The sequence below is a fragment of the Paralichthys olivaceus genome, chromosome 13, assembly GCF_024713975.1.
Source record: "Paralichthys olivaceus isolate ysfri-2021 chromosome 13, ASM2471397v2, whole genome shotgun sequence".
Taxonomy (NCBI): Eukaryota; Metazoa; Chordata; class Actinopteri; order Pleuronectiformes; family Paralichthyidae; genus Paralichthys; species Paralichthys olivaceus.
The window spans coordinates 7,392,787-7,420,705 of record NC_091105.1 but is presented as its reverse complement, the minus strand read 5'-3'; the positions used below and the strand labels follow the sequence as shown (position 1 = coordinate 7,420,705).

The window sequence follows — 27,919 nt, the reverse complement described above, 5'->3', positions numbered from 1 at the left end:
GAAAGAAATGGAGAGGACAGAAAGATAGAAAGAGGGCAAAAAAGAATGGGAAATAAACAAAGACGAACATACAGGCATCATAGGAATCAAATAATGGCAAAATAGTGGAAATGTGATGAATGCTTCTGCTTATTTGGAGGAAGGCAGACAAGATGCATCAATTAGAAGAAAGATGCTGCAGGAAGGAGGGAAAAAGCTGAGATAGATGAAATATTCAGTTTTAAGAAGTGGATGCATGAAATGTACCTGGGTGATGGAGAGACAGATATCTCTACACCAAAATAAGCAAGTATTTGCAGGTTTTTTAAATTGTGGGTAAAGCTGTTCAAAAGGCTAGAGGAGTTAGCCTCTCTGTGAATTTTGATGTCACAAATGCGCAGGAAACCGAGTTGCCAGAAACCAAGCCATCGTAGATTAACGTGTCGGAAGCAGGAAACATAACAGTCAATAGAAGAAAGCACCACAAAGACCTGTGACAATATTACAGTTGTTATACTTTTGTGTTTTTTACGTCAGTCTTTCAAACTCAACAATGACTGAATGATTTTTAGATTGCCTCACTCGAGTGGAGACAGATGGAATTCGTGGAAGAGGTTACAAAGAGTCGCAGAAGTTATCAACAGAGGACAAACTTTCGTTGCCTTCATGATTTCTATTGTTGCGATGTAGGATCGAGATCGAGCACACTCTTTTTGGTCAACCTTAGAACGGTTATGATGTCAATCAATGGAAAGCCCACTTGCGATTGACACGGGTAACATTTGACTTTTTTGTGGAATAGCTTACATCAGCTATAACAAGGCAAACGTAGAATATAAAACCATACTGAAGACTTGCCATGTTCTCTGTTGGTTGTGACGGATGAACAAAAAACCTTGGGAGGAAAATCAGGGAGGTCATATGAGATATAGATGGGGAAATTGTGAGATGGTGATAGGAGAGCCAGAGATGGAGAGGGATATAGCATTGTAGGTAGCACAAATAGAAGGGGGGAGAGGGATGAATGGAACAGATAGTGGAGAGGAAATGTATCAGGAAGAATGAGGGAAACGGCGAAGAGTAGGTGGAAATGGGACAGCACGTGGAAACGGCTCTAGGAGAGCAGGAGGAGAAACGGATGGTGGCGGGTGGTGGTGGGATGAGGGCCGAGGAGAGCAAATGAGAGGGGATTAAGAGAGCGGCGGAAGATGGATAGAAACGGGGGAGTGAAACATGACGGGTGGAATGTAGAGCACCAATAAAAAGGCGAGAACGGGGAGGGAAGAAATAGGGGGGATGATGGAAAAAAGAGCCTGGCGCAGGGGTGACAGAATGATATCAGGTGGGATAGACAGAAAACAGGAGTGATAGCAGAGCGAGAGGCGGTAGCGTAGAGAGGGACCATATTTTCCGTTGAAGGAACTGGCCTGTCATGCTGTTCCGCCAGCACAGAGCGGCTCTATAAAATACAGGGAGCAGACGGGTCGTGTCGGGTGACTTATGTGTATATCTAGGCTTTGTCAATATTTCTTTCTGTCTTCCTTCCTCTGTGCTCCCCCTATTGCTCCCTCGCTCTCCTACACTATTTTTCCTACTCCAATCATCCTTCCACTGTGATTTGAATCGCTCACTTCTTCCTCACGGGAGCTTTGTTTGCCTCTGTTCCTGTTTTCTCTATGAAGTGGATGCCGATACAAACAAAGTATAAGTTGTAGAAGTCCCCCGCACCTTTGAGCATTTGGCTCATGAGCCAAACATGAGCGTGGCACAAAGACTTGAGGACTTGGCAGGCTCGAATCCCCCAATGATTCGCTATGATACCTGCAGGACACAGAGCCCTGCAGTCAAATTGATATCACTGACAAAGCGCCAGCACCAATATTCTCACTGAGGTCCAAGTTGTAATGTCCAAGTCTGTCTCCAGCCCCCACAAAAAAGAGGGGAGACAGCCAGTGGTGTTTTGCATGTAGTACAACTTCAGTTGCTTTTTTTCACTCTCTCTTCTACATGAGTGCATGTATGAATGAAGTGCAGAAGCGCCGGGTGGTAGGCTGATTTATTCATGTGGTCCCAGGGAGGTAGTGCACCTCCTCTTCCTCATTTGGCATGGTTTAGTATCCTGAACACAGCCCTGCAGAGACCCAGGTCCACGGGGGGCCCAGACATCCTGCAGACAGACTGCCCCGGTGTACAACTGGTGGACACACAAATTACCCTGCTCTACATTTCATGTTTATTCATTAAGAAAACACAGCAAAACTTCTCTGAAGAGTTCTGTTGGCTTCTACCTTCTGCCTAGATTTAGTTTTGACTGATGTCTATAGACCGCATGTAAGTTTTAAGCCACATACCCCCAGTTTGATTCCTGGGAGGGGGCTGTCTTGAAATTTGTATTGAGAGCGAGAGGAATCAATTTTGGCTGACAAACATCTCATGAGAGGATATAAAAACACTGCTACTTCACCACAGATTATGATACAGATCTGCAGAGTCCGTGACAACAGAGTGTCACTGTGGAAACGGAGAGAGGAAAAGAGACACAGGACAGAGGAGATGCGCCCGCCTGAAACTGAACTTATTTATTTTTTACAGAACAAGCCAAAAATTTCAAATCCACCTCCACGTCTCCCTCTGTCTCTCTTCTATTGTTTCTTACCCTCCTCCCCTCCCGTCGCTGTGTCTGTTCTTTATTTACACCTCTCCCCTGCTCTCTGCAGTGGCTCAGGGAGCGGTAACAGAAGTGTCACTTGTCATTATTGGTCTAATTCAGTAATCCGTCATCGTGCACTCACTGTATGCAGCGCATTATACGCCAGCACAGCAGGTGTACTACTCACTGAGGTGGAGATTCGATTTGACACGCACACACAGGCGAGAGGGCCAACGGGGGCCAGGGCGGACGGGCGCTGAGTGTGTGTGTGCCTGTATAACAGAGAGTGGAAGGAAGGAAACACAGATAGAAATAGGGAGAGATTGAATTTCGGCGTGTGCACGTTTGTGTGTCGCATGGATATATGAGCTTGTTCTGTGGTTTCAATAGAAAAGCAGCAGTCCAACATGTCTGTGGATACAGACAGAACAGACATTTGAAATGGTAGCAGATATGGAAGCAGTCCTAACAGAAGACAGAGTCATTTTAGAAAAACGTGTTCTGAAAAGTGAATCACGGCGTCTGTATATTCAATCATTTAGAATCTATGTTTGTCTTGTTTGTGTTTGATATATTTTTCTTGACTTCATACTTTATGCTTTTGTCTATGTGTTGAACATACTTCATGACCCATAGCTCCATGAATCCCAGTCAACAACCAGCAAGGCAAATAAAGCTGTCTAAAAACCAGGCTATAAACTATATCAGTCCAAATTGAATGTGGTTTAAGACTTTTATTCGGTTCTCTTGAAATGATATGAATGACTATTATATTATGAAGTAGTGCATTATGAAGTTGTTATTTTCTCTTATTTCAAATATTTATCAGGTTAATCTTATCATTCTTATTGAGTGGTTTGTATTGAGTCCTAATTACCTGTCTCTGGGACACCATTAATCCTTTCCCATTCGAAGGGTAACATTTTGTCACATTAAGGTTTTTTGTTATTTGCAGTATGACACTAATTACTCTCGATGCATTTCTGGAAACTCAGACAAACAGGCTTGGAGATTTTCCTCCGTTATTGATGGAACCTCTGAGCAACAGCTGTCACCGGCCGCACTCTGCTCTCAAAGGTCAAGCAGGTTTGAAATTCAGCAAAGCTACAATTGTCCCACATCACACAATATTGATTGCATACATTGTGGTAGGGTGATTTCCACTCAAAAATAAATCAGTTGAGCATAATTGCAAATAAAAAATTATTTTTTATACAATAACGCCAATCCCTGGGGTCTCAGTGGGCATCAGCTGCACTGCACACTGGGTAAGAGAGTTTTTTCTTTTTTAAGAGTGAAAGGGATGGGGGTTTAAGGTTTGTGATGGTGGAGCTTCCTCTTCTCTCTTTATCAATGGCAATTTGTATGTGAGTGCTCACCTCTGTGGTCCCAGCGGGCAAGGAGGATTTCATCAAGTTCTTAACCCCACAAGGCTACAAATCCGGTTACCACTGTAAGTGTTTTAAACAGTTTGGTCCATGCTGAGTCCCGAGCCGTGTTCAAGTCACACCCAGACCACACTGAACCATACGACTCTAACTGCATTTACGTTTTTCCTCTCACCTTTTTTTTTTGCTTCATATAACACCTGCCATTTCCACCACTTTATCAAACTCTAGCTCTTAGCAAACTCCAAGGGGAATTCAGCACTATTGGTTTGTGATGGTCTCAAGTTTTCCCTGTTGCTTTTATTGATTCATTTTCATCATTTTGCCTTTTTCATTAACAATGTCTCAGACTTTTCTTATGTTATCTATCCTCCAACTTTTTATCTTTGGATTTCAGATTTTGTATCGCTTTGGGGTACATTGAAGTACGTTTGATGTGTTTTAAGATTGTTGTAATGTCATTAATAATAAGTACATATATATATATATATATATATATATATATATATAGGGCTAAAGCTCAAACTTGTAGGCTTTAATTCTGTCATATTCGTAATTGTATCATTAAATTAACACAATGGACCATTTAGGCCTATGTAAGAGAAATTAGTCCAGTTTTATAAAACATGAAATTGTTCACAGGAGAATAAAAGTTAAATAGATGTTTAGTTACTTAACTTAACGCGACGGTTGTTTTATCTCCTCAGGATAATGTTTCCCAGTTCAGATGAGAGAAATGAGGCAATTAAGAAAGATGGATAAATTATTTAATGAGAGGAGCCTTCATTTTATTCAGACAAGACAAATAACAAAGGACATACACCTTACTCCCTTCCTGCATAAACGTTGCCCCCAAACTTACAAGCTTATGGTTTAAATGTTGATTGTGCACCTTCATATTTGGAGCCTTACTTATAAATATCTCTACTTCTTAAACTCAAGACCATACCAGAAACATGGGTGAGTCACACTTTAACCTGCAGATCTGTTGCTTTATAAGGCACAGACATGAAAAACATAACTAGATGTTCTACTGATGGAGATTTTAAAAAAATCCCACTAATTGATTCTTTAGCCTGTATATGACAGAGACCTAAGATTGATCGCGTTTGCTTGCCTGATGCTAATCATCGACTTATTTTCCATTATATGATCAGAGGCGGTCGATAGCGCTCAATAACCCTCCTCATCTCCCCCAGAGACACACGCACGACGTGTCCGTGTCTAACGAACAACCACTGGGCCTAATATCATCCTGCACCGCAGTAATGATGGAAATATTCCTTTTGGGACTTACAACAGTGTAGCTGCACTCAGAGGTCAGTTTATGCACATTAAGTTATCGCTTATTCTGTAGGCTGTATTTAAATGCCATATGCGCATATCGATTCTATAAATTGCTGCATGATAATAAATGATTTACAAAGGTCTGGATCAGCTGATTGCATCCTGTAGTAGTTCTTCTGCTATAGAGCGGTGAGCAAGAGGAGGGGGGAGGAAATAAGAAGTAACAAAGTTGGAAGAGGAAGAGGTGAGGAAGGAGTGAAGGAAGGAAAGTGTTTGAATTATTATCCTCTACGTGCATGAGTGGACGTGAGACAGAGAGCAGAGGGCGATATGGCAAGTTGTCTTTTTTTTATTTGGAGGGGGTGAGAGATGGGGAGGGCTGATGATGAATGTGTGGAGAGCAGGGATGAGAGACGGAGCAGCATGAAAGAATATATGTGGCGCACGGTGCCGCTCCGAGGATGATGAAACGTTAATTAAAGTAAACGAGCTACCTGAGCCTCCCCGGCTAACCCCCCTGTCACACTCTGTCAGGAGGGAGGGTGAAAAGGGTGAGGAGGGAGGGAGGGAGGAAATTTGACTGAAGAGGGGGAGAAGTTGGATAATCCAGCTGTGGCTTAAGTTCAAGGTTGATTCCTGCTGTCACTGTTTCAGGCACAGGTGTCGTGCGTCTGCACAATGTCTCCATGCAGCTATTATTAACAGGTCAACCTGTTTACATTCAAATATTATATTTGTTGAAGTTTGCGCTGTGATTCTCTATTTTAAATTGCACTTTGCTGCAGAGTCGTTGGTTTCTTGCAAGGTGAAAGCTGTTGCATTGAGTTGCACATCTAAAAAACCACTATTTTTTAAAATCCACTCATCATACTTTTGCATGCACAGATTGCAATACAAATTTTGACAGAAAGAAATAGGCCCTAATACACACACACACACACACACACACCCCCCCCCCCCCCCGTCTGTGCACGCCTGCTTGTTATATGTTCCAGCCAGTGTTCCTCCGCCTGTGTACACAAGCTTTATTTCTGTCCACGCAAGGTTCCCCCGCCAAGATCACCTTTGTTTCTTTTCTTTTTTTAAACGCTCATATTCATTCAATTAATCTGAGCTCTAATTCGTTTATATATTTATTTACTCCGTCCCGCTATCACTCTCTCCTTTTTTCATCTCTCTCCAACGATTATCCTGGCGTCTAATTAGAAATCAATGGCGCTGGGCCGGCGGGTATTTGCAATGTGTTTGTGGACGTTGAGAACAATTCCCCGGACAGAAAAAAAGAGTAAGAGAAGAAAGAGAGAGGGAGAGAGGAAGAGGAAACGCTACACTGCACTATATAGCACACACACACACACACACACACACACACACACACACTCAAACACACACGCATATTCAGACTTCACTGCTCGCAGCTATTCTCCTCTCTCCAAAAAAGCAGCAAGGCAAAGTAAAGGGAGGGGAAGAAAAGAGGAAAGAATGCAAGGAGAGGAAAATGAAAAGAAAATCACTTTTTTAACGACTGACACGAGGGATTTGTGCAGAATTGTTGAGTCCCCCCTAACCCCCCCTCACCCTCGTCTTTTAGGAAAACAAACAGATCTCGAAGTGGAAAAGCACTTTAAATGTGATGGCCTGCATCTCACCCCAGCCCGTGCTCTGCCAGAAGTGGAAGAAGCCAATCAGAAAGTTAGATCAAATAAATTTATATATAACTTTATAAATCACTCCACATTTCCTTTTGCATTTGTGTATATATAATTAATGATATAAACTTCACCATGAGCCTATAATAATATGTATTGTATCTTTATTCATTTGCAATTCGTGCTTTAAAATACCACAACAATATTTCTGGTGTAAAAAATCTCACACTTGACTTTGCCACACTTTTTTTTTTTTTTTTTTAAATCTTCATCATCATCATTATTATCATCTTCCTCCGCTTCTCCCCGGACCGCGTCGTGACAGTCAGCCCGAGCCGGAGTCGCCTCCTCTCCGCCGCGTCCCGTGGAGAGGAGCCGGTGTAGAAGCGAAGGCTTTAGCACCATTACCGGAGCCGATCGAACCTTACCGGATTAGCAGCTGCCAGATGAAAAAAAGAAAGTGTTTCAACCGAGTGAAAAAAGACGAAATAAATGTAGGGAACGAGAGCCTCGCACTTTTATTAGAGCAGCTTTACACCACGATGTGTTTACCGTCTGTGCTGCGAGTTTTATTGGCTCGACCTGTAATCTGTTTTTCAGACGCTGTGTTTTCTGTTCATCATCCCAAACGAGATGCATCTGTGTGTGTGTGTGTGTGTGTGTGTGTGTGTGTGTGTGTGTCACTCTACATGGGCTCACCAGTCAGGAAGTGTCATATCGGGAAATACAGTGCTGGAGTGTCACCCTCCTCTGCATGATGAGGAAAACTGAATAACTTGCCTCTTCTCGTTGTTGCTTCACATTTCATCAACCCCTGTGATGCTTTACTTGTGCCAAAACCATCAGTCTGGGCTCCCTGGTGTGTGTGTGTGTGTGTGTGTGCGTGCATGTTTTAGTGTGTGTCTTTGTTGCTGTGCAGTGCAGGCCATATTTGAGCCTCCATCCTTGCATTTTCTGTCAGTCTGTCTGTCCATCTTGCACGCTCATTAAACGTCCCTCTCACACACACATGCACACACACCCTCTCTCTCTCCGTCTCTTTCTCTCTGAGTCTCTCCCTCTCCTTCTTCTTCTTCCTCCGCGCCTCACGCTCCCCTTGCCCATGGCTATATGATCGTGAAAAATGTGTTTACAAAACTCGCTCTCTCGCAGATCAAACCGTACGGACGAATCAAAGACTTTGCAGAGAGGAGAGAGAGGCAGAGAAGAAGCGAGGGAAGAGAGGGAGAGAGAGCGAGCAGAGGGTGTGCGGAGGCCTTATAATTTTAAAATTCTCTGTGTGTTATTCTCCTCTCTTTTTTTTCTTCTCCTCTTGTGTGAGTGTGTGGACGTCTGCCTGTATCTCCTGTGGTAATACAATATCTTTAAGGCCCCCAAAACAACTATCTGTGTCTCACAGTTAAACATGAGATAATGCAATATTGATGTCTCCTTGTCTTCGCTATAACGCAATACTGGGCCCATTCTGGCTGGACACACTAACATGGGCCGATAGTGCCCTCGCACTTAAAAGAATTACTGTGATCCTGTAATGAATTTTAGAGGGACGCTACACAAATATCAAGTCCCTAAAGGAATATAGCAGAGTTAGTGGAATCATATAGGAGTTGAAAATACTCCCAAAGCATCGGGTCACCTTTCAGACTAAGTATTCAGCCCAAGACGGACATCAAGTGCAGACTGGACTGTGATAGAATTTTTGTTATAGTGTGAGTTGCTTCTCAATGCATTTTGGTTTTTCGAAAGACAGATTGAAGATGGGTTTTCTGGCCTCAGAATCAGTGAACGCCTTGGAACTACTTGTGGCCTCACAGATCAAGGGGACTGCATCATTTTTTCAGTGAGCCAGAGTCTGTGTTCGCTCTAATCTTAACATTTTCTTGCTTTTTAGGAATTGTTAAAAAAATATTTCCTCACGTCTGACATTGGATGTCTGTCACTGTCTTGATAAAGGTTGATGGACTGTGTATATCCGAGGTACAACAATGGAAATGAGCCCAAGACTTTATCACTCGATCCCCGATAAAGATTCATATGTTGTATTTTATCTTATGACTGTCGAACATCCAACTCTAATAAAAAACCAAAGGCCTATGATAACTCTTCAGCCTATGACAGTTCACGCTGAGAAACATATACATTGCTGAGATTCCAATTTTTTATTTGTAACATTTGTCAGAACATCATTTGCAGAGCCATTTTCCATTCAACTGAGTTGTAAGGTTGAGGTTGGTGATAAGTCTTTTAGAAAACATGTCTTTTTGGACTTTTATATTTAAAGATAAGAATCTTCATCACCCTTCCTTTGTGTTTGTGACAGAGGTTCGAGGGTTGTGAGAGGAGAGCCTCTCCTAAAAGGACAGGATGAAGACATGCCTAAAAAGACAAACAGTTGGACATGGGCGCAGAGGAAGAGGAGTGCCAGTTAGAAAGGGGGTGAGGAGAGGGGAGAGGAGAAGAAAGATGGTGAGGGAGGGGGGCAGACAGACATGCGGGGGAGCGATTATAGCAGGGTTTATGTATGAGCTATTGATTGAGTCGGTGGTGACTTCTTGAGTGGTTAATTCGGGAAGTGAGAGCGATAGAGAGAGTAACTCACTGACCAGAGAGGGGAGGGAGGGAGTGGGGAGGGGGGGATAAAGAGAGAGATAGAGAGGGTGTGATTAGGATGGATAGAGTGAGGAAGAGAGAAAGAGGTGCATTTCCTTCAGTAAAAGTCTGGAAAATATTGTACTATTTTGTCATGTTTCTTCTTAGTAACTAATAAAGACATTGTTAACCTTTGTATATGGTTAAAATTGTCTTCATCGTTGTTTAAGGTCCAGTATCTTTCGTCTATGACAGAAAATACTCTTCTTGCACACTTTGACCAAAGTGACCATGAAATTATTTCTACTCAGGAAATATGTTACTATTTATTTTTGATACGTGTGTTAAGCATGTAACTGTAGTTATTTGTATTTACCCAGTATTTATTTCTTTGGCCTATTTGTACAGTTTTGGTTTTCCTTGTCCACATAGCTGTATGTCTGTGTTAGTTGGCTACACTGAGAGCAACACATCCAAATTCCTGATATATGTACACATACTTCGATTCTGATGTCGTCCTTGCACACACTGTTTCAGGGGTCAAACAATAGAGTGTGTATAGGTCAAACTTATTATTAAGCTTCTTTTGAGCAAACTTTAATAAAACGTCGACAACACAGATCCCAGACTTGGAATTTAGGAGGAATTAAATGTGCTATCACAAACAATAAAGCATATGATAATCCATGGAGCTTCTGAGACACCAAACAAAACTAATTTGTCATTTTCTGTTCCTGTAAAAAAAATGTTTAAAGTCATTAAGTAGGTAACAAAACAATTTTAAGTATGTTTTAAAGAGGGCATGGGATAAAACAGAACAGGACACAACAGCACTGCTGACATATTGAAAAATATAGTAAAATGAACTTACAGCCCCTTGATTATTATTAGAATGTTCCTATTCTTACCTGCATGATGTACAGTTTCCTTTTCAATTTCACTACAAAGTTCAGAGCAGACATGAACACACACACACCCGCTCACACGCACCTCTTCCTCCTCTACAGGCGTGAAGTTAAGCCCATAGGACACTCATCTGCTCCCTGGGAACAACAGATGGTTCCCTTGTTCTCACTGCATCGCCTTGTCTGAGGAAGTCAAAATCAAGAACCTGAGCAAGTGTGTGTGTGTGTGTGTGTGGTATGAGGTGTGTGTGGAGGGGCCCGATTATTGCGTATAGATAGATAGATTGATCATTATTCCAAACATGTCTAATGGATATTTGCAGGTTATCAGTGTGACTCTGTTTGCAGGTAGGATATCCCACAGTCCAATCCGTGCGCGTGGTCTATGAGTGTGTTTTGCGTAAATGGTGAGTGTGTGCGCGTGTGTGTGTGTGTGTGAAGGTCAGCTCGCCAGCGCGGTTTCTTTTCCTATTCCTCTTCCCTCTCGCGCAGGTTTTGATCTCTCAGCCGCGAGATCAAAGGCGCTCTCTGGCTATTAGTCAGCGCGAGCCATTGATCCCGCATCGATCCGCGCGAGACACAGCCGCCCCGCGAACACCGCGCGAGGCTCCCCAAAGCTCCTCCCGCGCGTCGGGAGAGCGAGAGCGAGCGGGAGAGAGGGAGCACGCACAGGAGGGAGGTGGAGCAATGTGTATGTGCGCGATCGTATGTGTGTGTACGTGATCGCGCGCGTGTGAGTGTGTGTGAGTGTTTTTCTACTGGCGCCAAACTCGAGCTTTTTCTTTGCCGCGGGACATGAAACAATGAGGCTCGAGCCGGTTTTAATAAAGCGCGCTTTCCCTCCTTTCAACTCTGGCGCGAGGCGGACGAGCCGGCAGCGGAGAGCGATCGATAATTAATGACGATGAATAATTTAACCCTATCGATTGATACTTTTTTTCGCCCCCCCCCCTTCTTTTCCTTATTTTCTTAAGGCTGCCGTTCCATGCCATACTAATATCGTTATCACGCGCTCACGTCCTCGTCTTCACTTCACCTCCTCTGTCTCGAACTTGTTGGAGTTGTTCACCTTCCACGAAAGTCTAAAGAAATCAGGTTTCCTCGTTTATCAGAAGCTGCAGTAGCTTATTTATGACCCGAGCAGGAGAGTGAAGTTCACCTGAAGCTCCACAACTTCTCTCCATCCATGAAACTGCTACCTACTACTACTACTGCTAACTAATAATAATACTAAGAGACTTATAATAGACACAGTAACCATGTGCTTGACAAATTAAAATGAAGGCAAACAATAGGAAATAGTAATAGAGCAAACAAGAAGAATCAAAAAGAAGACTAAAGATGGTTTAACTGTTTATATTTCTTAGTTTGAGAAGGAAATTTAAAAAATGTATTCTTCTGGGAGTAAACCCCATGAGATCTTGTTTTCGAGGGGTCGCAAACACAAATGGGAGACAAGGGACAAATATGAAACGCGAGTTAAACAGTTTTTATGATTTTACAATAGTTTTTTGTCACAACTATCCTTTTAATCCACTGTTATTGATGTGATTTATTAATGGATTAAAAAAAAATTAAATTGTACACTTCACTTAACTTCACATAACTTCAAGAACAACTACCTACAGGCTTTGATTGTTTTAATATCCAGGTTTTTTAAATCATATTGAATAATACACTTGTTTTTGAAGGTATGAACATTTATCGAACCTGCATCTCCCTTGAGAAAATTCCTACTTTTTTTGTTTAAAGAATAATTAAGACAAAGTAGCCTTTGGTACTCTCAGTAAACAGTATATATATGAAAACTTTTCTTTAACCTTTAGATTTAAACCAAACATAAATCATTCAGTGGTTATCACACATGACCTTGCAGGATTGTTATTTCCTTATTAAGAAAAGAAATGTAGCTAAATCATAGGCCACTGTCGTCTAAATTCAGCATCGACTTTTCATTTGGACATACAGGTTCGTTTTCTCTCCCTGACCACCCCACCCCTCCCAATTCCTCCCCTCCTTCTCTCCTCTCCTTCCTCTCCTTCCTTGTTTCTCCTCTCTCCTTCTCTCCATCTCCTCTAACAAACCCATAGCAGAGTCCCTCTGTTCTTCCACCCTGAGGCTGACCAGTGTGTCAGAGCTAACCAGGGAGAGAGCCAGAGAGAGAGAGAGAGGGTTCAGTTGGCCCTTTTTCAGGGGCAACCAAAAAGAGGAAGATGAGACAGATGTACAGAGCTCGTTTCATCTAGTGGAAAAAGAAAGCGGGAGAGGCCAGACTCTTCATGCCTCTCAGTTTTTTCTATCTTTTTATATCATGACCCATCACGCTTTCCTTCTTTAGACAGCACTGGAGACATAATGTTGCCTGAATGTCAGGCGGCCCCCCCCTTCCTCCCTCTACCCCAGTCACTCTGCAGAATTTCAAAACAGAGTTGGTACAACAGCGTATTCCTCACACTGTTTCCTTTTTACTGCTGTCGTTGGCCTACTAACCGCAGCTCCACCACTTCTACTGACAGCCCCGCTCCCATACATCACCAGCCTTGATGCAAACGTGTACCAGTGGAGAGAAAGATGTTATGTTATGTTTGTCTCTACCAAACACAGGAAACCCATCAAAGTCTGGCCTTCATTAGACTCTAATTTAATCATTTTCATTTTTCCAACCCCCCCAACTCTTGTCTCTTTATCATTCTGTCTATTATATTAGCAGGTGAGGTCATGTGACTGTAATGAGACCAGTACACTTGGGTGTAATACAACACGCACGTCAAAATCTCTCAGATCTCGTTGTCTTTTTCATCCTGAAATATTTGGGTTCTTTTGGATTTTTTCACTTTTGCGGCCGTCACGCGTTTAAACCCGCCCACTCGCTCGCTGTGAATTTACCAGTTGTTTTCCTGCTGTATTCTCACGTGTGCTCCCTCAGACAATCTCCTGAGTTTTTACTCTCATGCGGGAAAAGTTCCAGAGCAACTGATTTTGACATTTACCTTCTCACATACAGATCGACTGCAAAAAATCAAGAAACTGTTGGGAGTTGAGTGCAGCTATAGAGACAAGTTTAGAAAAGGACAAAAAAAATAAGCAAGTAAAAGCTTCTTTGATCAATATTTTCATATTAACAATAGATCAGATGATTGAGTATAATGTCTAAGGGGTCACAGAAAATTATAAGTGTTTTACCCGCTTTCAGCACTGCTTTGGTTCATCAGCGTCAATTCCAGCCACAGCAGGTAGCTTGTTTCACCCAAAAATTGTTCCCTGTGGAGCATTTAGCAGATTTAAAAAAAAAAGAAACAACATATTCTGCACAGGAGTCGGTGGAGAAAAAAACAGCTAAAATGAGAGTGAATATTGGTCTGAAAGACGACTCCAAATGAATGATAATGTTGCTCCGTGTCTGCTGGATGTGTAAATAAGCAACTGTGAGCGAACAAGTTTACCATATCAACTTCATGGTGATAATATGTCAATATTGTATTTGCAGCTTGTTTACGCTGTTCCCAAGTGGTTAAAAAAAAATCAGTTATAGCAGGTTTAAAGATGTTTTTTTTAAGATTGAGCACTGATCCGACCTCTCTGGGAGTTTGCGGGAGGCTGTTTGAAAGATGCAGCAAAACAGCAACAGCACGATCACCTTTCGGCCTTCACAGTCCTTGACCTCGCACGAGTGTGTGGATCGTTTCATCTCTGTCGAAAAACTTGTCCCTACCACCCAACGCATTCTTTCAGCAGTTGACTGAATTTTCAAAAAGCCTGTGACTCATCGACACACCAGAGGGTTTTTCAACAGCAACGGTTTGTTTGCTAAAACTAGAGCAGGCCCGACACTTCACAACACGTGGAACTGTGGTTTCCTCTGAGCGGTGAGTGCGCTCTCATCAAGATGGGATTGTGTACAGTAACTCTGCACCTCTATTGTGTGTGTTTCCCATTGTCACTGATAACTATGTGATCCATCATCTGCACTGGGTTTTATTGGTGGCCTTTTGTGGGGAGAGAGCTCCTTTGTCTGGACTGTTGTGTCCACACGTCGCCCTGTGCCAAGTAAAATGCACACGTTGTGTTTTTGTCCTCACACGTCTCTGTGCTCTATCAGTCCACCAGCATCTTTAGTAAACAAAGTGCATTCTCTTTTTCTGCTCTGCTCTCTGAGATGTGTGTTAGTGTGTCTATATTGATTCAGTCAATATCTATGGGCTCCATGTCTTATTTTGTGTGTATTTGTTGTGATTGTGTGTGTGTGTGTCTCGGCTACCTGAATACCTGTGTATTTGTGCCATATCTGCTGGAGACTGTGTTTACTGTGCATGTACAATCCATTACAATCTGTGAGCGTCTGTATCTGACAGTCTGTGCATGTATGTGTGTGTGTGAGGAAGAGTATTCCCTGGGCTGCTAGTTATAATGTTTCTGGGGGTGATGGGGGGAACTTGAAAGCCCTGTGCTGCCCAAATCAAAACTAACAAGGAAATGATGGGGGCTCCTTTATCTCCTCTCTGGCCTGGGGGGCCGAGGGGGGCGAGAACGGGAGACTGGGGAGGGAGGGAGAGAAGTGGAGGAGGAGGAGGGAGGGAAGGAGGACGAGGAGGAGGAGAGGGGGGGCAGCCTGGCTTCCTCTTTGATTTGTAAAAAATGCATTACCTCCGAAATCAAACGGAAAATTACTACGCCGAAGCAAAACACAGAGCAGGAGCGAGGGAGCGAGAGAAGGAGATGGGTGGGGCGTGAGGGAGGGATAGAAGACAGTGGATAGTGTGTGTGTGTGTGTGTGTGTGTGTGAGAATAGGAAGGAGGTGGGAAAGAGGAAAGGAGGATTCACCTGTATAGATACGCTGTTGGATCGGAAAAGGGAGGATGAGTATAGATTTGATGCAGTGCATGCGTAGGTGGTACGAGAGATAGCCGGGGAGACCCTGACAGATGGGAGCGCACATATATATCATCCTCAGAGGAGACGAGCTTATACATGCTGCGGACCGCGAGAATATGGAAAATGAAAGGGATGATGCAGCACTGATGGCCTGTAGCCCACAGGGAAGAGGAAACTTATAGATTACTACCTCAAACACAAAGAATATCTTATTTTTTAAAGACTCACACTGATCCCTGCTGAGGCCTTCAGTCGGATGAACAAGCCAGATATCAGCATTTTAATGGGAGGAGGTGTGTTTTGAAATGGAGCCACTTCTAATTGAATGAAGGCCAATGTGTGATTTGATGTCCAACTCGGTTACAGGCTATAAGTGTAGGATTGTTTTGTGTAAAAAATCCCACGTGAAAGTGAGCAGCTTTGTGTGAAGACATGAGTTATGGTTGTTATTTGAACCCTCACAATAACTTTCTCTCATTATGTGAAAGTGCGGCGCAGGCAGAGACGCGAAATATAGGAGAAGATGAAAATGAAAAAAAGAGCAGTGATAACATGAATGATACAGGGAAAAAATATGTGAGATAGGATGAATGCCAACTCTATATTTGAAGACAGAGGGAGCGGCTTGAGAACAAGAAAGATGAAGAGAGGGAGGAGAGAGAGCGAGAGGGGCCACAATCCAAAGGCTAGAAGCGGGGTGAGAGCGAGCGAGAGATGGATAGAAAGAGAGGGTCGGCCAGAGAGTGAGTGAGAGAGGGAGAGAGTGAGAAATGCCTGGAGTTAGCAATAATAATTTATACAAACACACCTTAATAATTCACGTTCCATTTCAATGCTGGAGGGAAAATCCAAAATTCACAGAGCATAATTAAATAGAGGCAGAGAGTGAAGAGAGAGATAGAGAGGCCAGCATTAAAGATACCAATGTAGCAGCGGGGCATCTCTTCCATCTGAGCTTTGTAAAACAACCCTGATGAAACTGTGATGTCCAAACCAGACCCCGTCTCACAGTCCCTGCACTCGTCAGGAATCCGCTTTCACCTTCTCTCGTCAGCAGACTTGAGTTGATTTAGGAGACGTTACTGTTTATTAGCTTTTAATAAAAACAGCCGACGCCTCCCTCGATCACGCTGAACACACTGTGGTTTACGTTGCGTTCATATCACTTGTTAGTGTGTAAGACGAATGAAGCAGTGTGATGGAGAAGGAATCAGCAGACTGCCTTAAGCTGTCGTGCAGACTTGTGGTGCCCTGTCGGTGTTGTCGAAGCAAAAAGACAAACTACAGACGTGCACTGTGCATTTGCTGGACTTCAGTTTCCACCTTTTTACTTTAACTTCTAAATGATTGTATCATATTTTATATAACCTGACACTGATTTCTTTTTTTTTTTCTTAAAATGTTGTTTAAAAACTACAAGAAATCGAAGTAAACTATTTCTACTTTATGCTGTCTTGTACATATGGAAATATTAAGATTTACATAACTGTCAGGTATTTACATTTACCTGACAGAGTCACTAGTTACTCTGCAGTTCAAGATTTTACATTCAAATAAAATAAAGAGCTTGTAAAATATAATCTGTCCAACGGCTTTTAGCTTCATCTTGAACAAATACAACAATAAACTCATTGATGCATCAGTAGCAATAATCAATAATATATATTCCATTCCATTTTGTCTCAACAATACTTTAAGTGCATATATTTGATATTTGTTTGTTATATTTGTACAACAAAGGATACGTCTGAATACAACTCAAATCATGCAACCAGAATAGGTGAGCAGATTTAAGACAATTTACTAAAGGTGTAGCCCTTAATTCACAGTAAAATGAGAAAACAAATCTGAAAAACTCCATTTGTCTCATTTTATTCACTGAACAAGTGAACCCTTTTCTCTTCAGGCAGACACTAAACTTAACCGTTACTCGTAGTGTACTTGAACTTAACCTTTGCAGATATATACTTAAAACATAGTTCTCACTCCACTCTGGAATAACCAAGTTGTATTATATATTTTAAAAACTCTGTTTTTAATGTATAATATGACTCAACTTTGACTTGGTTTTCAGAAGTTTAATTCCTCCTGTTCATAAATGCAGTGTAGCAATGTCCACCCTGTTGCATCAGACACAGCCTCAGGTGACCATATAAGATAACATCCATCAAACAGCTAATCTCAACCAAAAACATATGAAACATAACCTCGTCATATTTCATGATCGATTTAAGGTATGTTTCTGAACTCATACTGCGCCTTTAGACACTTATGCAATACCTCCATTTTCAACACAGTTATACATTTTTAACTTCAACTTCGAGTCAGGAAAATAAACCATCCTGGGATGGTTCTCTTTGACTCGAGCAAGTCTTTTTCTATGACATGTCATTTCATGTTCCGTATGCAGAAGTCAACTAATTGTGGTTTTGTGTCTTTTCTTCCCCGTCTGCACCTTTTCTTTGTTTTGTTACAGGTGTTGTGGAGGCATGGACTGTAACTGCGTCAGTGATCTGCTGCTCCCCCCGGTGCCCGCACTCTGGACACCAGGTTAGTCCCACCACCTCCATGCTCAGACGAAAGAAAAATAGGAGATTGGGTAATTTAAACCTCTCTCTTGTATTTGGGTCAGGTACTGCTTAAGGTTAAAATTGTTTTCAAATGTGCCCATTCATGAGCACAAATCTTTAAACATTTTGACTGGGGTCAATTTTGTAAATTGGATAAAACCAGAAAAAACCAAAACAAGCAAATCCAGTTTTGTTGAATCTTCAAAAACATGGCCATCCTCATCTTCGTCAATATTTCATTTTAAAATTCATATCAAAAGATTACCCATAGACGCATTGCCAAACAAATTGAGTCTCTGGTGATAATTGGTTGTATGTTCCTAATGTTTTTACAAGGTTAGTTTTTGCCTGATTCACTTTTGGGATGAGTCAGAAAGCTACTTAACTCCATCAGTGATGTGGATGCAGTCTTCGGTTTCTAGAATTCAGACTCGAGCAGCATCAATCAGATCTCTCTCAGCGAGCTGTCATCATCGCACTGACCAATCTGTTCAGGCTAGAGGGCATTAGCGCAGACTAACATTGCTCAAGGCACATGCTGTGATATTAAACACATAATCCCTCACCTCCATCACTCATCAGTCATTCAGACAGCAGCAAACCCCTCCCCACGCACCCACTCCCTGTGAGCATCGGGACAAATGATAGGCCCCCAGCCTCATCCTCCGCTCTTTCCTGCTTCCCTCTGCCCAGGGTTTGCTTTCCCAGACTGGGCCTACAAGCCCGAGTCAAGTCCCGGCTCCAGACAGATCCAGCTGTGGCACTTCATCCTGGAGCTGCTGCAGAAGGAGGAGTATCAGGGGGTGATCGCCTGGCAGGGGGACTACGGCGAGTTCGTCATCAAGGACCCAGACGAGGTGGCCCGGCTGTGGGGGTTAAGAAAATGCAAACCCCACATGAACTATGACAAGCTGAGCAGGGCACTGAGGTATTGAACCTGATGTGTTGAATGTCAAGCAATTACACTGTTTGTATCAGATAAAGATGTTTATCACATTTACCTCGGTTTACGTAGATTGTTTACTCTTCTCTGACAGAAGCCTCACTTATTTTCCATGTCGGTAAAAAAATGGAGAGATAAAAGTGGAACTTTACCTCATGTCAATACCCTCAATTTCTCCTTATCTGTGAACACCCTAATGGAAAAGTTCACCATTGAGCTGCCAAATAGAAAATATCAATAGGGATTTTAAAATCAAGCAACGTTCTGAAATTGCTTGGACTTGTTCTTCAGAACTGGTAAAGTGCTTGGCGCTGCAGAACTTGCCGAAGGCGATTAAAACAATATTGTGCACACTCCATACCTTTAGCATTTTACACCCCCGGCCGCACTCAGTTTTCTTATGCAAATATCCGCTACCCCAACTTGTTCTCGCACCCCCCTTCCTTCTGCTTTCCTTTGGCCTCTTTTTAATTGGGGCTGTCGTCAGAGTCTAATTGTTATGAATTGGCTGGGGCCACAATTAGCCTCCTTAATTAGCCTCACTTAATTGCTCAATTAAGGGCCACGGCACAATTGCCACGCAAAGCAAAACACGTACACATCATTGCACCGAGTGCAGCCACTGTGGATACATGCTGATATGTACATGCTGCTGTGTTTGTTGATATAGTGCGTCTGCATAATGAGGCTCTGCTCACCAGTATTTAATGCTGAGGTTGTTAAATGCCTCCTGAGTGCGGCGCATTTACTGGGGTCACTTTAAAACAAAGAAATCCAAGCCAATCCAAGAAATGTCATTTGAGATAACTCGTCGGCAGGTTTTTCAGTTTGCATCATACCGCTCCCGCACACACACACGCACACACACACACAAACACACACACACACACACACACACACACACACACACACACACACACACACACACACACACTTGTGCGCTCCCCTTCACCCCCACCTGAGCGCTTCACTCCTCTTACCTGAGCCAGATGGCTCCATGTTTTGCCTCTGCCGCTGATCAACCTGGCATCCTGGCAGACTGTACGCTGTGACACCTCAGTGGGTGGCACAGGAAACTGACTTGACGACGGCTCGACATGCCCAGTGGCAGACACCTGAGGTCGTTACCATGGAGACCTCTCTCACTGTCCCACCTCCTTATAAACGCACTTTGCGGTTGTGGCAGTTTCTCGTTGTCGTGTACACTTGCGCGTTTCGGATTTGGGAGTGCAACTGCTTCTGATGATTCAAATTAAATACAAGGATGAAAACAATTCTTCCTCTTATACTTCTCGTAGAATCAATTATTTTCAGTGACAAATATGTGTTCATCTGAATGAAATACATTTATTTTCCTTTTAAAGAGTGGAATTTTATTTCTCACTTTTTGGCTCACAATATATTTTCATTCACTTTGATGCTGTTATCCATATTATACTATAGAATTATGTAAAACTCATGATATTTAGATTGATAGAAATCATTTTAAAGGAGTCATTTTTTCGTTATCATTGTTTGTTCACTGTATGTGAAGGTCGACAGACACTTAAAGGGATTCAGCTTTTTGACTTTTTATTTGTTAACAGCGGAATAAAATTTCCCTTTAAAGGACTATACTGTATTGAATGGAGGCAGTGAGACATGAATTGATCTGAGGAAAGAGGAGATGAATAAAAACAGTGGGAAATCAGCATAGCTCTCGCCCCGCAGCGCTGAACTTGTTTACTTCTTCTTTTCTGTTAGTGTTGAAATACAAAACCTTGATGTGAGCATTATATTTAATCCTCCCCTCCTCTTTTCATTTTCCCTTTTCCTCTTCCCTTTTCCTTTATCCCTTATCCCCCTCACTCCATCCCTTTTTCAATATCCTCTCCTCTCTCTCTCACTCTCTTTCACAGGTATTATTACAACAAGCGCATTTTGCACAAAACCAAAGGGAAACGTTTCACCTACAAGTTTAACTTCAGTAAGGTCGTGCTGGTGAACTACCCCATCCTGGACATGGCCAACTCTCCCTTCTTTCTGGCCCAGAATCACTTCAATGGGGGCTCCACCGCACCCGACTGCACCCCAGAGGTACAACGGGTAGGATGGAGGAACTGGGAGAGGGTGGGGGGAAAGAGTGTGACATATTTTGCTTCAAATTTTTCAATATTCATTTATTTAAATCTGACACATCTAGGAAATATACTCATATTGATTGAAATCTAAATTATGATACATCCATATTTCTGTATGTATGAAAAGTGATAGTACGAGAATGATATTTAAATACTCAGGGAATAAAAAGAAGAGAAATTTGGAAGATAGAGCTTTACTTTTTTTTATAATAATTTATTTCAGGTAATTGAAATATCTTTAAAAAGTCCCTGCTGTCTTTTGAATTTTTTTTTTTTAACAAGAAAAAGGGTCCAATTTGTCGTATCTAACTTTTATTCACTGCCTCTGATGGCGTAATCAAATACGAGTCATTATTTGCCCTGTGAGGTTGTAAAATTTTTACAATTATGACAGAACACACAAAGAGTGAAACATGAACAGAAATGTTCTAATTAAGTCTGAAAACAATGTTATGATTTTACTTGCAGGCCCATTGATGTGATGTGATATTAAGAGCAAGTAAAACAATGAAGAAATTCATTTAAATTCTCCTACGCTGAATTATGGACACAGATTGTTTTCAGATGATTTTTTTAACTAAGATGTGAGTGCAAGTGTACAGACAATTTTATTTCGATGTCCTAGAAAGTGCACGTAACTTGAAAGTACAGTAAGAGCGAATCCTCCATCATTTGTCTGCGCCGTCCTTAAGATGGGATAAGGAGAGAGACTCTGAAGACGACAGCGGCGGGAGACGGTTTTAACTTGTCCTTAAAACAAAAGAAGACGTTATCCGCTCCCTCTCTCATCCCCGTCTCCGATGGCGTATCCATCTGTCATCGATTGAAAATGAAAGAAATGGAAAGCAACGGGGTCGCGTCAGATCAGATCAATGGCGGGTCATTAATGCGGTTTGTTAAGCAACGCAGATCTCGCAGCTTGGGAGTACAGTCTCGCCTTTCAAACCTGGAGCTGTGGGGTGACAGATACTATTGATCCACAGTCCTTCTAGGTGGGGAAAAAAAATCCCCCTTTGTCCCCTTGATTCCAGTTTTTTTTTTTTTTTTTACCTCGTCTCCTTCACGTATTTTACACATTAACACTCACATACACAGCTGCCCTACATCCTGAATGGATGTCATTTTCTCAGATCTCAGTCCTACTCGTCCTGTGTCCCTTCGCACAAGCTGGCCCACAATCCCTCTCTGCCCACAATCTTAATCGCTGGTCTCCATTTAACTCTGTGCTCTTCCTGTCTTTGAGTCTCTGAGCCTCTGTGTCCTCCTTCCTCCCTTTTTACCCCAACTCCCATGGCACCCCTTTTTTATCCTGTCCTTGCTGCGACTGTGTCACTGTTTGCATCACACTCTGCTGGGTGCTGCTGTCAACTCGCTGACTTTGTGCCGCAGTAACACAGCAGCACCATAAGGCTGGATTTGTTTGATTTATTTAGGAAGTTATTTTCATGGCCCTAACTTGTTTTTTTAAAATATGTTCCCTCTCTCTCTTCCTCTCTGTTGCTCAGGCCATACAGTCCCTGTTTCCCCGTTTGCCAGACTCCGGCAGAGGAACATCCCTGTTTGATCGAGGGACCACAGCACCAGGGCCTGAGGGAGACAAGCTACGACTGGACGCATTCCCTTTCCTCGGTTCAGGTGAGCTTGACAGGAGGAGAAAACTTGGTCAGAAACTTTTAAGTGCCAGTGCAAAAATAGGAATCTTTTAGTATCCCAGAGACAAGGCCAACTTCAAGAGGACAGCTCGTGCAGAGGGTGTGTGCAAGGTGTGTGTGGGCAGTGTATATATACACAGAAGGTAGACCCTCCGAAAAAACAAAGGGAGCAGGAGGAGAGGGTAGAGTAGGAATGAGGATATAGGGAGGCATGAGCATTTATTGTTAAAGGAAATAAGAGAGATGGTTTTTCCCAGAGCACCGCACGAGTGAGGCTGCGCTCCAGGTGAGACAGGCCAGGTTAGCTTGTGAATTATGCACATGAGCAGTGGTGTAAGAAGCAAGGAGAAGGCTGGAGAGGTCCTCCACACTTCCAGCACGAACGTTCACATTCATCCTCCTCTTTCCCAGCGTCTGATTGTCAACAAGCGCGGTTTGGATTTGTGGATGTTTGCGTGAGTAACGTTACGCTCGTATGTTAATGCAGCAGCCTTTCTTTGCTTTATTGCACTCGCTGTATGAGCATCAGAATGTGTGTACGTATAGAGCGAGAGAGGTAAACAGATGTAGTCTCACACACACACACACACACACACATGCAGTCTTCATCACACAACCTGCCCCCCTACAAACCCCATCCCTCCCCACTCTTGTTTGTCCTCAGGTCCTATTCCCCCCTTCTTCCCTTCTCACCCTCCTCTCCCTCCCATGTGTCCCCGCTGTCCTAATCCCTTCCCAGGCAGGAAGGCCCTAATTGAGGGTGCAGGCTTCAGTTTGTGGCCTGTGGGCGCCCATTACTGTGTTTTCATAAGCAAGTGAGGCCTGCCTGACTGATTCAATATTCATGTGTCTGCCAGCTACTCCTGGCCCAGCACGCAGAGACTTCACCACTGTCAAATTAGCCCTGCATAGTAAATAACAGAGTGAAAAGAAAGAAGCAGAGAGAGAGAGAGAGAGAGAGAGAGGGAGGAAGACTGGGTGAGACAGAGGGTGCAACAGAGAGAGCGATAGAATCTTTGAGTTGGTTGTCAGTTGGAAGGAAGTACGGTGGCTTGAGAGCCAATGCTAGTGTTGTTCATTAAAATTGAATTCCAGCATCACCTCAAATTTACCCTCTTTTTTTTTTTTTAACAAGCGACGCTTACAAGGAGCTGAGTTCAAATATTGTACAATATTTAATTTGCACCACCTCCAGGATTTTTTGCGTAATTTACAACGATGCGATCACATTCAGTCAGTACAATGGTGGTGGTGGGGGGGGGCATTAGATCGACAAGTTTTCTCTCTGTCAGTCATTTAACCTCTGGAAGTGCACAGACTAGTCTGCTGTTGCATTCTTTATTGTTTCTCCGATAGATTGAGTGGCCCCGCTGTGACGATGTGCAGCCGAAACAGTGGCACCAAATAATTCCTTCTTAACAGACAGAAATAATAACAACAACATTTTAAAAATGCAGACTTGATTAGTGGTTTGACATTTTTCTTTTTCAGCTGCAGTGCAGAATCTTTTTAGTTCAGCAGCGGTCTGAAGGGGGGGTGCTCCTCAGTAATGGCATGCATAAATGAACCATCAGGTTTTTGTTGAAAGCAACCATACCAGAATTGGCCCCTGTGGCTTCTGATTAGAATTGCTAATACCACCGAGCATAATTAGTGAACATTCTTGGATGTTGTATGTCAAGAAACCTTTGGCCCCTCTGAGTTCTAACCTCCATCTCTGGATTCTCTCTGTCCTAGGTGCCCCATGCTACTCCAAACCCCCGTCCCTGCTGGGCCCGTACCCTCGCAACCCACCCTTTGACTACCCCTGGGGCTTCAACCCCTACCTCCCAGGGGCCTTCTCTCTCAATAACTGCCCCAAACTGCCCCCTGGCTCCCTCTACCCCTCCCAGTTTTACCCCAACCCTTTGCAGAGCAGCCTATCCCAGCTGCCTCACCCCTTCTCCTCCCTGCTCCCCCCTGGGGAGGCAGGTGGGGGTGAAAGGGGAGTGGCAGGGCAAACCGGGGGGACAAACGGCACAGCGGGTGGTCAGCCAGCCAGACTATGCCTGCCACCCTACCCAGGGAGCCTGACGATGGGTCGGACGGACATTGGCAACGGGGCGACACTTGGTGAACGGGTGGTGGCCAGTCCTCCAGTTTCTGGGCTGAGTCTGAGTCTGGGGCTCGGAGCAGTCGGGTTGGGAGCCGGAACTGGGGCGGACCAGCAGAGCCCCACGGAGAGGAGAGGAGGGGTGAAGCAGGACCCGGAGTCGGACTCAGACCTGGAGATCACAGACCTGAGCGACTGCAGCTCGGACAACGAAAACGACCATGAGTTTGGCTTGGGGAAAGAATCCCGCCTGGCGAACCGGCCACAGATCCTGTTGGATGGAAAGAAAGGGAGCGCCCTGCCGCCGATCACCTCTCTCCCCCCGCCAGTGTCACCACATCCTCTGAAGAGCCTGATTCCTGTCAGTCCCCCTCCGCCGTCCCTGGCTCCGTCACTCTCCCCTTCCTTGGCTCGTCATGAAAGACACAGGGAGACAGAGACTCTCAAAATGATACACAGCTAATACATCCTGTGTCCACCATCTTGCCAGTCTATGCCCTGATAACTCTCTTCTTCTCTCCTTTCGTTTCTCTGAGAGCCTTTTTCTGCTTTAAATGACCAACACTGCGATCAGTCTTGATAAATACTTTTTCCAGGGAAGGCTGTAGAGTTCTTCTCTCCTAAAATTACTGTTTCCCTGTTTGCTGTCTAAGTTTTTACTTGCCTACACTCCATTACACCACTGACTTCTCCATCTCAGAACATACAGGGCTTATGCTTTTTAGGGCATCAGCAGTCTGTAACACCGTCTTGTCTTTTCTGCTTTGACCGCTCACACTAAATGATCGCTCCATGGTCAATACACTTGTTTACGCATCACGAGCAGTACTCTGCAATTTGCTGTCCACAGACAAGCTATGACAGAAGGCACTGAGTTATTAATACAACAGCATCCCTATACTAACGAAACAAAACAAGAAATGATGCTCAGATCCACCCAATTTGACAGAATTGTACTAAATAAATATATGTAATATATATGTGTGTATATATATATTACATAGAGAAAATTATTTTGAGACATAGTCAAATACTGCCACCTAGTGTTCTGTTTAGTCAACATCTCTTCAGAGGGATCATCTCCTCTCCATGATCTTACTCTCACCCCAAAGTTAATTTTGCACTTACTTATATATGATATAGTTTCTTGCTGGTCAGTTCAAATGTTGTTTGTTTTTTTAAATCCATATTTCTAATAGTGCTAACTGTGATAGTCTGTGAATATTTATTTTGTCCTGTGGTTCAAGTATTTCCTGCACATTCTCCAAAAGGGAAGAAAAAGAGAGCAGAGGGAGCTGGGCCAATCTAGATATTTGTATGAATATTTCTGTGTATATATTTTAATATGGTGTACATTACATTTAATTATTATTCACTATGATAAGATTTAGCTGTATTGTTGTGATTTAATTCCGTATTTAAACATGTTTGGAAAAATTATAAGCTTAGGTGTATCAAAGTTTAAATTATTAATGGCAGACGATCTGCACTCTGAAGATGTTTTTCTATGATGAAGACAGAGGTCACACTGGGAATTTTCTCTGATTTTCTCAACCCCAGTTAATTGTGCCCTTTGGTCATTTTTGCCAGATGCCCAATGTACAAACCCTTTGGGTTCAAATATATGCCGGTAGACTTATTTTTATAGTTAGCATTCACCCAGTGTAACTGTACTGTAATTAGTCAAATGTGAATAATACTGGGCTTTGCATTTTCTTGAAAATCTGTTTTGATTATTTTTCAATCAATGCTTTTTGTCCATGCCAGCAGCAGGGCAATCCAGTTAGGTTGACGACACAAGAAAAAAGAAAAATATTCAAAAACTGTTCATCTGTTTTCGTCCAACATCCTTTCTCCGGCCCAGTTTCTCAGCACAGAGTGATCAATAAACCATATTGTACAGCTTCGTAGACTTTATAGCCTATGGTTTGTCAAACAGTGGCAGTATATGATTAGTTGTGAAAGCTCTATTGTAAAGTTAATGTAAAGCTCTATGTTTTGAGTTGTTACAGGAAAGACCTCGTGTCCCCTCCACGTGGACGACACTGACCAACAGCTGTAAATACTGTTTCCTTTGTGTGTGTATGTCTGTGTACACATCCGACAATGACAATGCAGTGGTTTGACCTGTCATCTCTCTTTGTTTTACTGTAAAGAGGAAAAATTGAAAGTGCAAAAAAGAAGAAAAAGATTCATATCTTCAAAAGCAATAAACATTATTCTGGATAGTGGACTGTTGTTGGCCGTGAGCTTGTTGAACTGATTCACTGTGTCACGGCGAGAAATGAACGGTGCCGTGACTCTTCCATCAAATCTCTGTCATCATCTATAAACTTCACCGCAGCGTTTTCATCACGCTGTCAGATACCAAGCTTTTCATACCAGAGAACAGAGCCTGCTAATATTCTCTTGGACACCACAGTATATTTTGGATAGTTTGAATTAAAGTCAATTCATTTTATCACTTAGTTAGTAAAATATAATATATATTTAATCCAGGTGTACCTGCTGAGATAATTTTTTTATAATATATTTAAAATACTGAAAAAATGTAGCATTAGCTGAAGATGTAAATACACTGTGAATAATTAGTCAAATTAAAACTGAGACGTTTAATCTAATTATAGCAAATTCATATGGATTTCTGTTACCATAAATTGTTTCCACTTAATCAGATCAACGAAAATATTAATTAAATTAATTCAGACCAAAAACATAATTATCTATTTTCTTGCTGATCTTGATAAGTATGTGTATATGTAGGTTAGAAACACACATAAAATAAGTTTCACACATGATGCCATATGAAAAAATCTTCACCAGTAAAACAAATATATGTTATCATTACATTTAGAAATGATAAAATAATAATAATCCCTCATTTTGTTTCTTATATGCTGAGTATCACTGACTGTTTTCTAGGTTTAAGGTTTATATCTGTTCTCAGCAGTTGAACAGATACAGAAACGTTTGGATAATAATGAGAATAAATTGAATGTATTGATTAAATTATTATAACTATTCTGCAAACACTCATGTGTTTTTAATCCAATAATCAGAACATCGGAGAGAGGGTAAACTCTACAATGAGACATGTCGTACACTGGTGTGAGGTGTCACTTTTTGCAGCTCCTACATATACACTGATCAGCCACAACATTAAAACCACTTAAAGGTGAAGTCAATATATTAAACATTGGGTTAGTTCAGTTCTTGGAACCG

General features: G+C 42.6%; 1 protein-coding gene across 2 annotated transcripts in view; it reads left to right on the top strand.

The window, feature by feature from the left end:
* Window positions 1-26,906, top strand: part of erfl1 (Ets2 repressor factor like 1) — an 84,474-nt gene extending 57,568 nt beyond the window's left edge. The window contains exons 5-9 of one of the 2 annotated variants that reach the window (XM_020092602.2): window positions 17,797-17,870; window positions 18,584-18,818; window positions 20,732-20,918; window positions 22,459-22,588; window positions 24,343-26,906. In XM_020092602.2, coding sequence (XP_019948161.1) covers window positions 17,810-17,870; window positions 18,584-18,818; window positions 20,732-20,918; window positions 22,459-22,588; window positions 24,343-25,160 — 1,431 coding nt within the window. In that variant the 5' untranslated portion in view covers window positions 17,797-17,809 and the 3' untranslated portion in view covers window positions 25,161-26,906. The remainder of the gene's footprint in view (window positions 1-17,796; window positions 17,871-18,583; window positions 18,819-20,731; window positions 20,919-22,458; window positions 22,589-24,342) is intronic. The other variant, XM_020092604.2, reaches the window with a different exon arrangement.
* The last annotated feature ends 1,013 nt before the right edge of the window (window positions 26,907-27,919 follow it).